This window comes from Mobula hypostoma, chromosome 1 (genome assembly GCF_963921235.1).
Source record: "Mobula hypostoma chromosome 1, sMobHyp1.1, whole genome shotgun sequence".
NCBI lineage: Eukaryota > Metazoa > Chordata > Chondrichthyes > Myliobatiformes > Myliobatidae > Mobula > Mobula hypostoma.
Genome location: NC_086097.1, coordinates 213,345,331 through 213,361,441, shown reverse-complemented (window position 1 = coordinate 213,361,441; position 16,111 = coordinate 213,345,331). Strand labels below are relative to the sequence as shown.

The window sequence follows — 16,111 nt, the reverse complement described above, 5'->3', positions numbered from 1 at the left end:
GACTTGGAAGCTAGGAAGATAAATGTGGTGTGCACTAATTTGATAGGGCATTTTGAGATAAGGTGGTAGTGTTGGGTCTCAAAGAACATCGAGGTGGATAAGGCCCCAGGGCTTGTTGGGATATACCAAGTTACTGAGAGAGGCAAGTTTCTTTTTTTGTTTTTTTGAGGCCTTGACCAATATCTTTTGTGTCCTCTGTAGCCACCGGCAAGGTAAGTAGATAATTTGTTTCCATTATTTAAGGGAAATAGATATAATCCTGGAAATTATAGACCAGTGAGTCTCATGACAATGGTAGTGGAGTTACTGGAGAGGATTATTAGGGATAGGATTTATAAGCATTTGGAAAACGACAGCCAATTAGGGACAGTCACCATAACTTCATGCAGGGCAAATTGTGTTTTACTCAAGATTTCTGAGGTGGTGATAAAAGTAATTGAAGGTAAAGCTGTGGATGTTGTCTACATGGATTCTAGTTAGGTGTTTGACAAGGTACCTTCTGGAAAGCTCATCGATAAATTTAAGAAGCGTGGGATCTATGGTGAATTGGCCGTTTGGATTCAGAATTAGTTTGCCCATAGAAAACAGGGTAGTGATTGATGGGACTTAGCCTAGCAGGAGATCTGTGTCGTACATCTGTACTGAGAAATTGCTGGATGGAAATGTAGATGGATGGGTTAGTAAGTTTTCAACCAATACAAATATTGGTGGTTTTGTGGATAGAGAAGACTGGCAAAGCATACAGTAGCATGCAGGTCAGTTGCAAACATGGGAAGATAAAGAGTTTAAGCTGTCTAACTGTGAAGTGTTGCACTTTGGAAGATCAAATATAAAGGGGCAGTACACTGTTAATGGTAACAGTGTTGATGTACAAAGGGATCTTAGGATACAAGTCCATTGTTGAAAGTGACTATACAGATTGATAGGGTAGTAAAGAATGCCTATAACATACTTGCTTTTATTGGTCAAGGAACTTAGTTTGAGAGTCGGGAAGTTATGTTGCAGCTTTACAAAATGTTAATTGGGTTTTATCTAGAGTATTGCATTCAGTTCTGGTCATACCATTATAGGAAGATGTGGAAGCTTTGGAGAGGATGTACCTGGATTAGAGGACGCATGATATCGAGAGGTTAGACAAGCTTTTGTTTTCTCAGAAGCAGCTGAGAAGGGATGTGATAGCAGTTTATAAGATAATCAGAGACAGATGAACACCTGGTACCTTCCTTGCAGGGTTGAAATAGCAGAGGGTATGGGGTTAAATTCAAAGCAAATATGCAGGGCAAGATTTTTTTAAAACCAAGGTAGTGTGGCAGGTGCCTAACATGCTGGTGGGCTGGAGCCAAACATGATAGAGGAATTCAAAAGGTTTAGGTTTGCAAATGGATGCTTGGGAAATGTAAGGATATGAATATTAGACAGAAGGGATTAGTTTAGTTGGGCATTTGATTACTAATATACTTGGTCTGACATTTTGGGCTGAAGGGCATGTTTTTGTGCTGAGTTCTATAAAGAAGGTCAATTACAGACTGAACAGTGATACTGTAGAATGTCCTTTAAAATACCAAAGGAACAAAGAAATTTTAGAATTGTGTGTTTCTATCTGTGAAGGTGGAAGAAATTACAAATGATGTTGAATGCCTAAGCTAGTGGGATGAAAGTAGTACATGTGAAACACTATCCTTGTTCTAGGTGGGTGGAGAAACAGGAAAGCATTACAGGAAGAGGTCTTATGAAGATAGATTGAGCAAGCTAGGGCATTTGTTTTTGGAGCCAAGGATGAGAGGTGTACAAGATGAGATGAGGCATAGATAAAGTGGATAGCCAAAGACTTCCTCCAGGGAATGGCTAATAAGAGGGGGGATAATTTTAAGGTGATTAGTCAAAAGTATGGGGGGAGGGAGATGCAAAAGTCAAGTTCTTTACACAGAGTGGTGGATGTGTGGAACACCCTGCCAGGAATGGTGGTAGAAGTAGATGCATTAGGGGCATTTAAGATACTCAGACACATGAATGATAGAAAACTGGAGGGCTATGTAGGAAGGGAGGGTTAGATTAATCTTAACAGTAGATTAGGTCAGCACAACATCATTGGCCAAAGGTCCTGTAGTGTGCTGTAATGTTCTATGTTCTATGGTCATCCACTGATAGTAGTAGATTACTGAATTTCTCTAAGTGATAATAATAATAAAAATCATTTTTATGAAAGAAAAAGTGGATGAAGAATTTTTTAAAAATCCTGCTGGTAGTGAACATTTAAAACTAAAAGTGAAAACACTGAAAGGGCTCAGCAATCAGACAACATTCATACAAATTTCCAAAGTATGAATGTTATCCATATTGTTGGAAATTTAAGGAACAGAAATTTTAACTATGAAAATGTATGCAAGGTTGGCAGACCATTTACAAATAGAGTTCTGGATCAGTAAGTTAAATGAATTCCTGAGTTTGCAGTAAGAAAATATTGTTGCAGTTTTTCTTTAGTAATCACCATGTATCAACAATGACTGACTTTAGTGACTATTTGTCACCTTGTAACTCTCAATGTAGAAATAGATATTCTTCCACAGATGGGAAGAGAGGCAGGCAAATGGGTCAGTAGTTTGGGAGGTGCTGCATTACTTTGTCCTTAATACAGGGCTCCTGTGTGCATAAACAAGGATCTCAATACGATCATGAAAGCTCATACACTTGAAGCAGCCGTAGGACAAGAATTTCAGTAAGTCAGTGGGGAATTTCATTAATAGGTGGCTCCTGCAATATGAAAGTAATCCACATTTTCTAGGGTCAGATGAAGTCTTATACTTGGACCAGGTTGGTAGTATGTAATCTGGTGGTCTTGAATTCTAAATGTAATGCCCAATTTTTCACATTTCAATAAACAAACTAATGATGGTTTGAAGTTCAGGCTCTGAGTGCAAATACTGATGTTGCAAGCTGGTTTCTGGAGAGAAGTTATAGTAGATTAAGATGTTACCCATTATTTCTGAAGATCAACACCACTGCCATATTAATTGTGTTAGAGGTCACACGAAGACCCTTCTACTGAAAGTCAAGAATAGAAGTGAACCTATCAAAATCAGAAGCTGCTGGGGCCACTTTGAACATCTCAACCCTTACACCATCACATAGCAACATACTCAGGCTCACCTCACCACCATTCCTGCTGTCAAGACCGAGCCAGGGTTCACATATTCTGGTGCAGTGTGGCTGACGAAATCAAATGTTTAGGAACAAGATAAAGATAGTACATCATTTAACATTTCTGCAGCAGAGAAGCACATCACTTAAGCATATTATTAGATGCTAAAGACAGCAGGAATCAAAGTTTAGGGATTGTGCAGGGAAAATGGATGCAAGTACTAGATAACCTATTATGTGACCCCTTTGTATAGCAGGAAGAGCCAGATACTCTGGTTTCTAAGTTGTCATCAACAGAAATGTCAGCAGGCTGTTTGGCAATGGAGAGACTACAATTACATCTAGCCTATATCTGCCCAACATTCTTAATATTGAGTTAAAATAGACTGTTTATTGTTTTCTTCCCTAAGCAAAGAAAACAGTCAATACATAACACTACCAACCAAACTTCAAGCCCACCAGTAGCCTCATTATATAGTGCTACAATCAAAATTATCTAACTCAGGAGTTCACTTACCAGCAACAAAATTAATTGCTTAGAAACGTTGGCCAAGACATTTTTCTCAATTCTAACATCCCCAAAGGAGCTCCTACTATCTGTCATTTTTGTGAAGAACTTAAGTTTTAACTCATTTCTGTAATGAATCAGAAAATTAACAAGTGACAATAGGCCATTCCAGCCTAATGAGCCACGCCACCCCACAGCCCACCTATTTAACACTAGCCTATTCACTGGACAATTTATAATGAATAATTAATCTACTAACTGGTACTTCTTTGGACTGTGGGAGGAAGCAGGAGCACCCAGAGAACAAAAGAACCTAAGAAATAGGAGCAGGATGCCATCAGGCCCATCGAACCTGCTTCGCCATTCAATAGATCATGGCTGATCTGGCCATGGACTCATTTCCACCTACCTGCCTTTTCCCCATAACCCTCAATTCCCCTACTATGCAAAAATCTAACCAACTGTGTCTTAAATATACTTATTGAGGTAGCCTCCACTGCTTCATTGGGCAGAGAATTTCACAGATTCACTACTCTTCGGGAAAAGTAGTACCTCAGCTCCATCCTAAATTTACTCTCCCGAATCTTGAGGCTATGTCCTATGTTCTAGTCTCATCTACCAGTGGAAACAACTATCCTGCCTCTATCTTATCTATCCCCTTCATAATTTTATGTTTCTATAAGATCTCCTCTCATGCTTCTGAATATCATTTCTGGAATCAACCTGGTGAACCTCCTCTGCACCGCCTCCCAAACCAGTATATCCTTCAAATAAGGAGACCAGAACTGCATGGAGTACTCCAGGTGTAACCTCACCAGTACTCTGTACAGTTGTATCATAACCTCCCTGCTCTTAAATTCAATCCCTCTAGCAATGAAGGGCAACATCACATTTGTCTTCTTGATAGCCTGCTGCATCTGCAAACCAACCTTTTCAGATTCATGCACAAGCACTCCGAAGTCCCTCTGCACATCAGCATGCTGGAAGTTTTTACCATTTAAATAATAATCTGCTTTTTCATTTTTCTTTCCAAAGTGGATGACCTCGCATTTACCAGTACCCTTGCTCACTCACTTAACCCATCTATATCTCTCTACAGACTCTCCGTATTTTCTGCACAATTTGCTTTTCCACTTATAATTTAGTATCATCAGCAAACTTAAACACACTGAACTCGGTCCCCTCTTCCAGATCATTAATGTATATTATGAACAATTGCGGGCCCAGCACCAAACCCCTTGTGGCACACCACTCACCACTGATTGCCAACCAGAGTAACACCCATGTATCCCAACTCATTCCTTCGTATTAGTTAACCAATTCTCTATGCATGCTCATACATCACCCCAACTCTACGCATCCTTATTTTATGGAGAAGGATTTTATGCGGCACCTTATCAAATACCTTCTGGAAATCCAAGTAAATAACGTCCATCTGTTCCTCTCTATCCACTGCCCTCATTATATACTCAAAGAGCTCCAGTAAGTTTGTCAAGCAGGGCCCTTTGCTGAATCCATGCTGCATCTGCCTGATAAATCCATTTCCTTCTAAATGCCTCACTATTTCTTCTTTAATGATAGCCTCAAGCATTTTCCTAGCAGAGGAAACCAACGAAGTTTCAGGGAGAATGTACAAGCAGTGCTGGAATTGAACTCCAACATTCTGAACTATAATAGTGCTGTGTAACTGCTATGCTACCATGGTACACCACACTATACTTACTGTGGTGCATTATTGGAGTATTATCCCTGAGAAGGCTACTGTTGAATTTTATTTCTTATATCCCTACAGGAAATGTCTAAAATTACACTTACACTGCAATGATCTCCACCACAATCTTAGTTTTGGATAGACATTTCCCAAAATAAAATCCTTTAAGTAATATTTTCCAAATATATTGTTTATATTCAAATTAACTCTACCAGATTTACTAGAATACATTTGCCACGCTAACATAGCAGATAGCGCAATGCTGTCACAGCTGGAGGCATTCCGGAGTTGAATTCTGGCACCATCTGTAAGCAGTCTGTATGTCTCCCCCTTGGAATGAATGAGATTTTCCCAGGCGCTCCAGTTTCCTCCCACAAACCAAAGACATACAAAGTATGTTAACTGGTCATTGTACACTGGTGTTAACTGGTGCTTGTCAGGGGTTACTGGGGCGACGTGGCTTGAAGGACCAGAAAGGCATACTCCGTGCTGTACCACTAAATTAAGAAAAATCATTGAATAATTATTTATACTAAGACATAAATACTCAAGGCTAATTTTAAATTCTTAAATCTTCTAAATGTAAATTACATTAGTTGTAAGCTGCAGATACTTACCCACTTTTAATGTACAAACACTACAGCAAGGTCTAAACTGAAGATCCACAAGACAACATTATAGACTAACCCTTGGAATAAAACCAATGTAGGTACCCTCTGAATCAAGATCTGCTGTCTGACAAAACAACAATTTCTGTATTACACTCTCAATTTTTTATCAGTGTCTTACTTTCTGCTCAATTACCTTCAACCTGCTTTGGTTTATGGCTTTCACCAAGATTTTCTGCAGCAATTAACATTTTTCCCAAAATGCCATTTTGAAGTGAAAAAATGGCAAAACACAATTAACCCTTATTGATAAGATGCCGGTTTAAATAGTTTTAGTTTAAACACAGTTCTTAATATTTAAGGAAAATTGGGGTTCACAAAGCTACAGCCTGTTCAGTTTTTGCCAGGTTGTTTCATTTTGGCAGGTTTATTTTCTTATGACCCCTCTACAACAAACAAGATCTTCACTGACAAAACAGAACAAACCGCCAAGAAAGGAAAAAAAAACTTTACACCACTTTTACATCTAATTTTAAAGCTCATGTTTAAATTTACTGGTCAAAGAAATACATGCAGATAAAAATGTGTGTAATGAGAAAAAAGTTCTACACGTTTCAATGCACCACCCCAACCAGGACAAAAAGAACCCTCCCAGCTGCCATTTGTTGTACTCTTGTCAAACTACTCTTTAAGGCAAACCTGATTCATTTCTGAAGGGGGTGCTCTAAAGAAGCTGAATAGACATTTGGCATTAAAATAGACAAATCATGATATAATGATGTGAAGTCTTTGACAATATACATTTAACTTGAGTTACATTTGGGAGATATGAATGTTGCAATTGGAGGATGGGACTGATAGCAGTTGGTAGTGAGCCCAAAAAGTCAAACCATCACAAATGTGGAATAGACAAAGCTTCAAACTAGAACAATACTGCCATTTTAAGCTGTAGTCATCCAGAAAATGTTTGTGATCTGCTTAACTACAAAGGGATTTCAGCTCGACCAACATATACCCAAGCTTGTTACTTTAACTATATATACACAAAATGGATGATAAATACAGAATTAAAACATTCTTCTAGCATGTCTCCACAGCATTTGAAATTTGACAGCTTTTACAGTTTGGTATGATATAATAAGTAACAATGATAGCAATTTTAACCCACACAATTAAAATACTCAGATGAAATTTGTAGTGTTTAATACAATCCATCTTGTAGTCAAGGGCAAAATAGACAAAAGATTAGCCTGAAAAAAATTAACTGTAAATAGGTACAAGTACAATTTTCAAATCCTGTCATTAAGCAAATTTCTGCTGAGAACAGTATATACGACAAGTTTTACAAGGTTTATGAAGGACTTTTTGGATATCCCTGTTAAATAAACCATATGGTAATGGCTTCACTTCTTGAACTGGTAAGGGAGAGAGTGAAAGGTAAAGGGCCCAAGTCAAGCAGACAGATAGTTGAAGAACCTCAACAGCAACCTCCACCAGCTTGCTGTCCTCCATGGCTACCCGAATGTGACGCATTGGTAGCAGCGTGCTGTGGTCCAATCTTTATGCCATTTGCCTTGAAGGGGATTAAAAAAAAGATTAAAAGATTGGTATGTGTGAATAACAGATACAGTAGAATGGAGTTTTACAGCTTATAAAGTTGCATAGTGTCATCTTGGTGAATATCAAACTATTACATACATCACTGAAATTGGTTCCATAAATATTTCCATAATAAACATATCAAAATCAAATATCTACATTATTCTACATAATACTTCTATTTCAAATAGCTTTAGTTCTTGCATATTATTTATTCAAATTAAATTACATGCCATTTTCTATTTTCTCAAAAGCTACAAATCCTATCCAAAATCTGGTTGTACAGCTCTAACTTAAACACTGAAATTATACTTTAAAATTATAACCTTTCAAGACATCATTCATACACTTCCAGTTTCTTGGAGCTTTAAATCTTAAATTATGATCTCATTAAATAGCAGAACAAACGTAATGGACCAAAAGGCCTACTTGCGTATCTTAAGTCCATAAATAAACCAAGAATTTGAAAATGCAGGAATTCTGGAGAATTATAATCCCCAGGGGAATGGTTCTGAGAAAATAGCTGCTAACAAATCTCCAGGTTCTTATGGACTTCATTCTAGGGACCACTGAGATAAATGATACATTTTCAGTTTTATAAAATTCTCTTGTTTAGACTAGAAAATAGCAAGCATCTTTTCTGAACAGGAATCCACAAGTCAGTTGTCAGTAAGCTTAACATCTGCCATAGGAAAGGCATTAGAAGCTATACAGACATTGCTTGGAAATAGTCAAACTAATCTGAGAAAGTTAGTTTTGTGAAAGGAAGTCAAATCAATGATCTGCCTTCTCTAAAGAAATGATTGCAATGTTCTAATGCGTGATTTGCAGAAGGCTACTGAACAAGCCCATCAATTTTCTGATAAACCCTACAAAAGCCTAAGAACATCGCAGCTTCTGAAATTTGAACGGCCTTCTTATTTGAAGAATGAACTCTGGATCTCTCAATCAACCTGGTTATGGCCTATGCACTTCAAAAACCTACGGTACTCTCCATAACTAACATTTCTTCCTTTACTTCTACCTCAATGTCCTTGTATAAGGAATGATCTGTCATGACAGCATGCAAACAAATGCTTTTCATTTACACACAACAGAACAATTGCTAGTATCTGCAAGGAAATTTGTAGGCTACAGGGAGGGAGTGGAGGAATGGAACCAGCTGGACTATTCTTAATACAGAGGTGGCATGTGGTCAGTGGGCTGAGTGGCTTCCTCCCATACAGAAATGTATCCATCTGTGAAAAGTTTCATTTTTGAACACACAGCTCAACAATTTTAAAAGCAATCTTTTTATACAAATACAACTTGGGCTCATTTTGTTTGACTGAAATGATCCAGCTTCTGTTATACCTGATATACAATACATAATTAAATAACATGTACAATTTTATCTCCCAAATAAAGGAACCAAAGAGCTTTTGAAAAATGACCTACAGTAGTCCGTATACAACTTGCACTAAACAGGTGCTCCATATAAATGATTCCCTATTGTGTTAAACGAGTAGAATATAAAAACACTGATTCTCTCGGCACCAATTCTTTTGCCAGTTTGAATCAGCTGTACATGCCAAGAGTACGAGTGTTCTATGTCATCAATAATCTCAACACTCCCCAAAGACATGGCAGTTTGCCAAGAACCCACACGCATGTACACACAGCACTTTCATTCATCAAACACAGACTTATCTCAACACTTACTCACTCAAGTGGTTACACCTTAACTCTATTTTTTTCCCCTAAAAGTCATGGTTAACTCGATAAAGTTTCTTTAGAAGCAAAGTGCTCTATGATAAATCTCAGATTCAAAAAAATACTTGGCAGCCATTCCATTTTTATATTAGCCTTGGGGTTTCTGGCAGCAGTTTTGTATTTACACCAGATGATGTGGTTTAAGTTCACTCTAACTCCTCTTATTGAATACATGCCCTATGGCTCATTGGTTTCATCCATCTGGACTAGTAGCAACCTTTTGAGATATTGAGAAGCAGAAGCTTGGCACTTATCCAAGTAACAAATAACAACCACTAGTGGTTTCTGACAACCCTTGTCAGATAGCAAAAAGATCATAGAAAACTTGTTTCCATAAAATTAGACAATTTGTACATTGTGATTTTTTGCACTTACCATTTTTAAATGCACCATGATCCATGACTGTGCATTCACTTTTCAATCCACCCTAATCATTTTAATTCAAACTCAACTGAACTATTAACTGTTCTGTCCAAGTTGACAGAAGTAAAACTTTCCAAATAAAGTTTGAGAATTAATGATTCTCCCCACCCCCCCAAGTAAACAGGGATATTCAAAATAATATTGATTTTGTTATTACATAACAATCACTAGTTTGTAATGGGCAAAACAATTTCCTGAGACAAATCCCCAGGCAGCTTTTGTACTATTTAGATAGGATTCTAGAGGACATACCCACATTCATGATGCAATTCTTCACACTTAAATCTGACTTAGCTAATATAATTACTGATTACAGCTCTTTGATTCCAAGTCAAGAATTTTCTCCATTAATGGCAGTTGATGAGAAAATTTCCAACACTCAGAAATTAGCATATACAACTTGTGTTTAATGTGCACAAAAGCTTTAACTGAGCTAAATAGTGTATGAATGATACGAAAGATAGTCCACATAGCACTGTCCTACGAAACACTGATTTGTTACAGTGCTCTAAATCCTGGAGGCCAAACACTGTTCATAACAATTATACTTTAAAGAAATTTACCTGGTCTGTGCATTACTGTGCTGGGAACTTGGCACAAACCCCTGCCTTCCACTAAGCTCCTAAACAGTGATCTTACCACGTGGGCCAAAGTGGGGGAAACTAATAATCACTGACATGTGTCACATGTAGAGGCTTGTGGCAATGAGAGCACTACTTTATTGTTGTGAGAGTGACTGAGAGGAGACTTCAACCAAATTTCCAACATAGCAGGAGGGAGGGCAAGTCATGTCAAGATTTAAATGATGCTATAATGACCTCAATTCACTAGTTTTCTCAAAATATTTGTAAAAAGGACAATTTTTGTTCAAAAATATATTTACTATATTCTTGATAAATCTTGCATCTTTTACTGATAAAGCACATTACCCAAAAGTGAATTTATATTCATTTTGTCAAAAACCCAACATAATCATCTGAAATTATGGCTTTTTAAAATGTTTTTAAGTGCAACATTTGTATAAAGTATTTTTCCATTTTTAAAAAATCCTGATAATCAAAAAACATGGATTGAATTTAAGAACAGGGAGGTTATGCTGCAACTGTACAGGGTTCTGGTAAGGCTGCAACTGCAGTACCGCATCCTGTTCTTATCTTATTTGAGAAAAAACATACTGACTTTGGAAGCAGTGCAGAGGAGGTTCACAAGGTCGAATAAGAGAGTAAGTTTCCTGGGATTAATTTGCTGGAATTAAGAATGAGAAGATGTCTCATAGATTAAAAAAAAGTTATGAAAGGGATAGATAAGACAGGGGTGGGAAAAGTGTTTCCACTGGTAAGTGAGACTAGAACTAAGGGACATAGCCTCAAGATTTGAGGGGTAGATTTAGGATGCAGAAGAGTGGAATCTGCTTTTCTCAGACAGCAGGGAATCTGTGGAATACTCTGCCCAGGGAAGCAATAGGCATCACCTGATTAAACAGGGAATTAAGGATTATGAGGATAAAGGCAGATAGGTTGTACCGAATCCATGGCCAGATCAGCCAGCTCCTATTTATGTTTTTAAACACAAAACAATGCAAGCTCTGATCAGATTCATGCCACAAATGTAACGCCTGTTTGGAATAACGCAACATCTTATGTAATATCTATAAAGAACTTTATCCATAATAAACGACAGGTTTTTAAACTTAAAACTGACAAGAAGATGTCTTACATAAAATTAAAACCACCTATCAAGAAACATGGTGATACCCCATATAAGTACTAATTGCTAGTTTTTCTTAATTTGCAATCTGCATCATCTATTTCTGGATGATCAGTGTTGTGTATGAGTCAAAGTTAGCATCTAAGAAAATGCTTCCAGTCTCATCCATAATGCTGTTTACCATTATCCAAAAAACTATTTAGATCAGAATTTCCCAATCATATGCTTGAAACAGCTCAAATGATAGTATAAATATTGAATCAAACAGATACCCACTGTCAGAATATTAGCTTGATCAGAGCTTAATTTCAACCTATAACACACATTTAAAATGTAATAGTTTGTACAAATGCTAACATTAAATCTACTTGTTTATGTTGTACTCTTGTCAAGTTCAAAAACAAACTCAATTTAACTGTAGCTAATACCCAGTTCCAATTCTGTTCAGTGACAGCCATTTCCAAATTTTCCTTTTGTTTTGGTCATACCACCCTCTAGTGTTAGTTCGCAAGATTGCTCTAGAAGCTGAATATGCACCAATGTCTAGAAGCAAAAGCAAAAAATGTGCATAAGTAGAAATCCATTTGGTTATTGATTTTATTTCCAAAACTCAAGGGACCCACAAGTACTTACTTACAAGATATTAACCATTCAGGTATTTGTTAATGGTATATTATTGTATAACTGCCTTGTGAAAAACATGATCAAAGATTCTCTACTCAGTCAGTGCCAAAGATAAAGTAGCTCTTCACTCAATTAGTAGGTTGTGGGATTATTCCTTTGGGTTTATATTCAAATTAGTCTTGGAAATGAAGACCACCATACATACATCTCTGGACAGAATACTACTGTTTCTGCTAATTCAAACACTTCCCTTCATTTTTCTTCATATTCGTCTCTGTCCATGAATGTAATTAATACCTAGGAGGAATAAATTAATTCTGACTTGACAAAAAAAAACATTATCCACATGACTTGGTGGAAAAGTGTGCAGTATGTAACAAGATTTCCAGCATCTGCAGAATGTCTTGTCTTCAGCACTTACTAGCTTTCTTCAATAATGCATTTAAAAAATAAAATGTTTGTATTTCATTACTGACTTCAGAATGACCACTATCACAAAGACACTTACAAAAAGTGGTTCTTACCTCATTATTTATATCAAAGACGCCTTCTTGGATTTTCTCGTAGATCTCCCTAGCTGTGTTAATAAATGCCTGAAATTTTAAATAAATTAAAATGTTAAAAGTTCCTACAAGTGTATTCCAATTCACTCAACACTTCAGTTCTACTGAGAATACCCAAAGGACACAAACTATCCTACTCAAATACAAACATGAACCAAGGAGGGGTAGTGTGGTAAGTTATCCACAGAAAAATGGCAACACTTTCAATAAATCTTGGAGTCCAGCACTGAAGTTGTACCCATGTGAAGTTTATTTAACATGTCTTTATATTTCATAACGTGGCATAACCCAAAGTTTCTAAATTAACCATGGCCCTAACCAAATACAACATGATGAACCAATTAACACACATCAAAGTTGCTGGTGAACGCAGCAGGCCAGGCAGCATCTCTAGGAAGAAGTACAGTCGACGTTTCAGGCCGAGACCCCTCATCAGGACTAACTGAAGGAAGAGCTAGTACGAGATTTGAAAGTGGGAGGGGGAGATCCAAAATGATAGGAGAAGACAGGAGGGGGAGGGATGGAGCCAAGAGCTGGACAGGTGATTGGCAAAGGGGATATGAGAGGATCATGATGAACCAATTATTTGCACTCAGGCCCCAGGAATATAGCATACTCCATGCCATATTCCTCATACTGCATTCCTCAGTGACAGCACCAAGTATGATCCATGATACTGCAAATAAAAACTCACTTTGAAGAGAAAACAATCAAACACTAATCCCTTTATAAAAAAGTGCTAGAGGAACTCAGCAGGTAGTCAACATTTCAGGTCAAGTACATTTCTTCTTGTGAAACCAACTGCCCACTTCTGTCCACAGATACTGCTTGGCCTGCTGAGTTCTTCCAGCAGTTGTCTTCTTGCTCCCAATTCTAGCATCTGGAGCCCCATGTGTCACCAGTTCCTTTATATTCAGCCAGACTAAAATGTGACTTCAGTAAAATTAAATATTTGTATTTGCTTTAAAATATGAATATCTGTAACATCAAAATTAATTCACAAGGTCATAGCACTGCAGAAAAAAGTAAGCCTGCATGACTCCATCCAATTGTCATTTCTGAAAGATGACATAAGGAAAACCAAAACAAGTCACATAAAACAGGAGCTCAATTTGTAAGGACTTTCTAATTTTTATCTGGGTCTGATAGCTGTTTTATGAAACAAATACACTGAAATGACAGTGACAGTGGGTGGGAGAACCCCCTCAGGAAGCTGGCTATACTAAATGTTGAGCCACAAGCGTTTGGTTTTTAAGGAGGGTTTTTACAAGAGAAAAAAGTGATTTAAAAGTATCCCACAGCAAGTATAGCAAATGACAAAACAGCTAAGAGCTGAAGGGAACCACACACAGGAGTCCTTCTTCAAACAGGATGCCTGGGATGGACAGCACTGCATGGAGCTGAATCATGCAAAAGATTTAAGCTGATCACGGACACCTGAGCAAACTGTCATTTCTCTGCCTGCAGTCACAGAATACAAAGGAATGCAGCTCATTTAAACACTTGGAGGTGCTGTTGTTCAGATTCCAATTACTCCACACCCTCATAATTCTCATCTTTGGGTAGCTATTGCAAGGGAAGAGGGCACACTTGTCCTGGGCTTGGGCAGGATTACCATTATAATGTCCAGGAAGCAAATCTTCAAGGGGCTTTTACAAACAAATTTTCTAACCATCTTTCTTGGACATACCAGGCTTGCTGGCTCACTGGAGATCTTAAGAGATCAGTGGGCATCACAAGCCAGAGTGCATCATGGGCAGTGAGGGAATCACACTACTTAGAACTGTCAACAACATCACTGTTCAAAACAAAATCACAGCTCCATGTCCTCCTGCCCTTGCATGGAAATTTTGTGCAAGTACTGGAAATTATTTACTTCTAGTTTATAAATGGATGGGTATGGATAGTTATCAGTTCTTATCCATAATTTGTTATCAGATTACTTATGAACATTTCGTATACACCCTATTCTCGTTATACCCATCTTCAGACTATGCGGATTCACAGTTAGGCGAGGAACCTATTTCTACCAAGGTCCCGTTATATGCGTCCAAAATTCACAGTTATGCGAGGAGCACTGCTTTCCCGCCAATACAAGTCATGTGCACATGCCTCACAGTCTCACTCCCGCCAGTCTTGCATTGGTTTTGGCAACGTGTGGATGTGCGATCTTGCGCTCATAAAAGTTTGTTGTTTTTACCTACGGTGCACCGATTTTATGCCTGAAATATTTAACTATGCCCCCTAAGCGTCCGAGGTCAAGTCCTGGGCCATAAACCAAGCGGCAGAGAACCGCTTTAACACTTGAAAAAAGTTGGAAATTATAAACAGGGCGGCGTCAGGTGAAGGTAACGCAGCTCTGGGACGCTACTTCGGTCTGGGTGAGTCCACGATCAGAAACAAAGAAAAATACTGAGAAAATAAAAAGTGCAGTGATTGATTCATCACAATTTAAGAAAGGAAGGAGGCAGCAAAAAGAAAATTACAGACCTATTAGTCTGACATCGGTGGTTGGAAAGATATTGGAGTCAATCCTCAAGGACGAGGTTATGAAATACCTCGAGGTGCATGACAAGATAGGCCGAAGCCAGGATGGTTTCATGAAGGGAAGATCCTGCCTTACCAACTTATTGGAATTTTTTGAGGTAATCTCGAATAAGATTGACAAGGGAGAGGCTGTGGATGTTGTGTATTTGGATTTTCAAAAGGCCTTCGATAAGGTGCCGCATATGAGGCTGATAAGATGACAGCCCATGGAATTATAGGAAAGATATTGGAATGGGTGGATCATTGGCTGATAGGCAGAAAGCAAAGGGTGGGAATAAAGGGATCCTATTCTGATTGGTTGCCGGGTACTAGTGGTGTTCCGCCGGGGTCGGTGTTGGGGCCGCTTCTTTTTACGATGTATATCGATGATTTGGATTATGGATTAAATGGTTTTGTGGCCAAGTTTGCGGATGACACCAAGATAGGTGGAGGAGTAGGAAATGTTGAAGAAACGGAAAGGTTGCAGAGAGACTTAGTCAGTTTAGGAGAGTGGGCAAAAAAATGGCAGATGAGATACAATGTTGACAAATGTACGGTTGTACATTTCGGAACCAGGCAGATTATTATTTAGATGGGGAGAAAATTCAAAAATCGGAAGTGCAAAGGGACTTGGGGGTCTTCCTGCAGGGTTAACCACCAAGTTGGATTGGCAGTAAGGAAAGCGAATGCTATGTTGGCATTCATTTCAAGAGGAATAGTGTATAAGAGTAAGGAGGTGTTGATGAGGCTCTATGGGGCATTAGTGAGACCTCATTTGGAATACTGTGTGCAGTTTTGGGCCCTCTATCTTATAAAGGATATACTGATGTTGGAGAGAGTTCAGAGAAGATTTACGAGGATGATTCCTGGAATGCAGGGGCTAACATATGAGGAGTGTCCGTCCGCTCTTGGATTGTATTCATTAGAGTATAGAAGAATGAGAGGAGATCTC

At 38.2% G+C, this 16,111-nt stretch overlaps 1 protein-coding gene across 1 annotated transcript in view; it reads right to left on the bottom strand.

Annotated features, from left to right (window-relative positions):
* Positions 1 to 6,397: 6,397 nt before the first annotated feature.
* rab2a (RAB2A, member RAS oncogene family) overlaps positions 6,398 to 16,111 on the bottom strand; it is a 74,018-nt gene continuing 64,304 nt past the window's right edge. Inside the window, exons 7-8 of the mRNA XM_063064094.1 lie at positions 12,595 to 12,663; positions 6,398 to 7,538 (exon numbers count right to left, since the gene is read on the bottom strand). Coding sequence (XP_062920164.1) covers positions 7,443 to 7,538; positions 12,595 to 12,663 — 165 coding nt within the window. The 3' untranslated portion in view covers positions 6,398 to 7,442. The remainder of the gene's footprint in view (positions 7,539 to 12,594; positions 12,664 to 16,111) is intronic.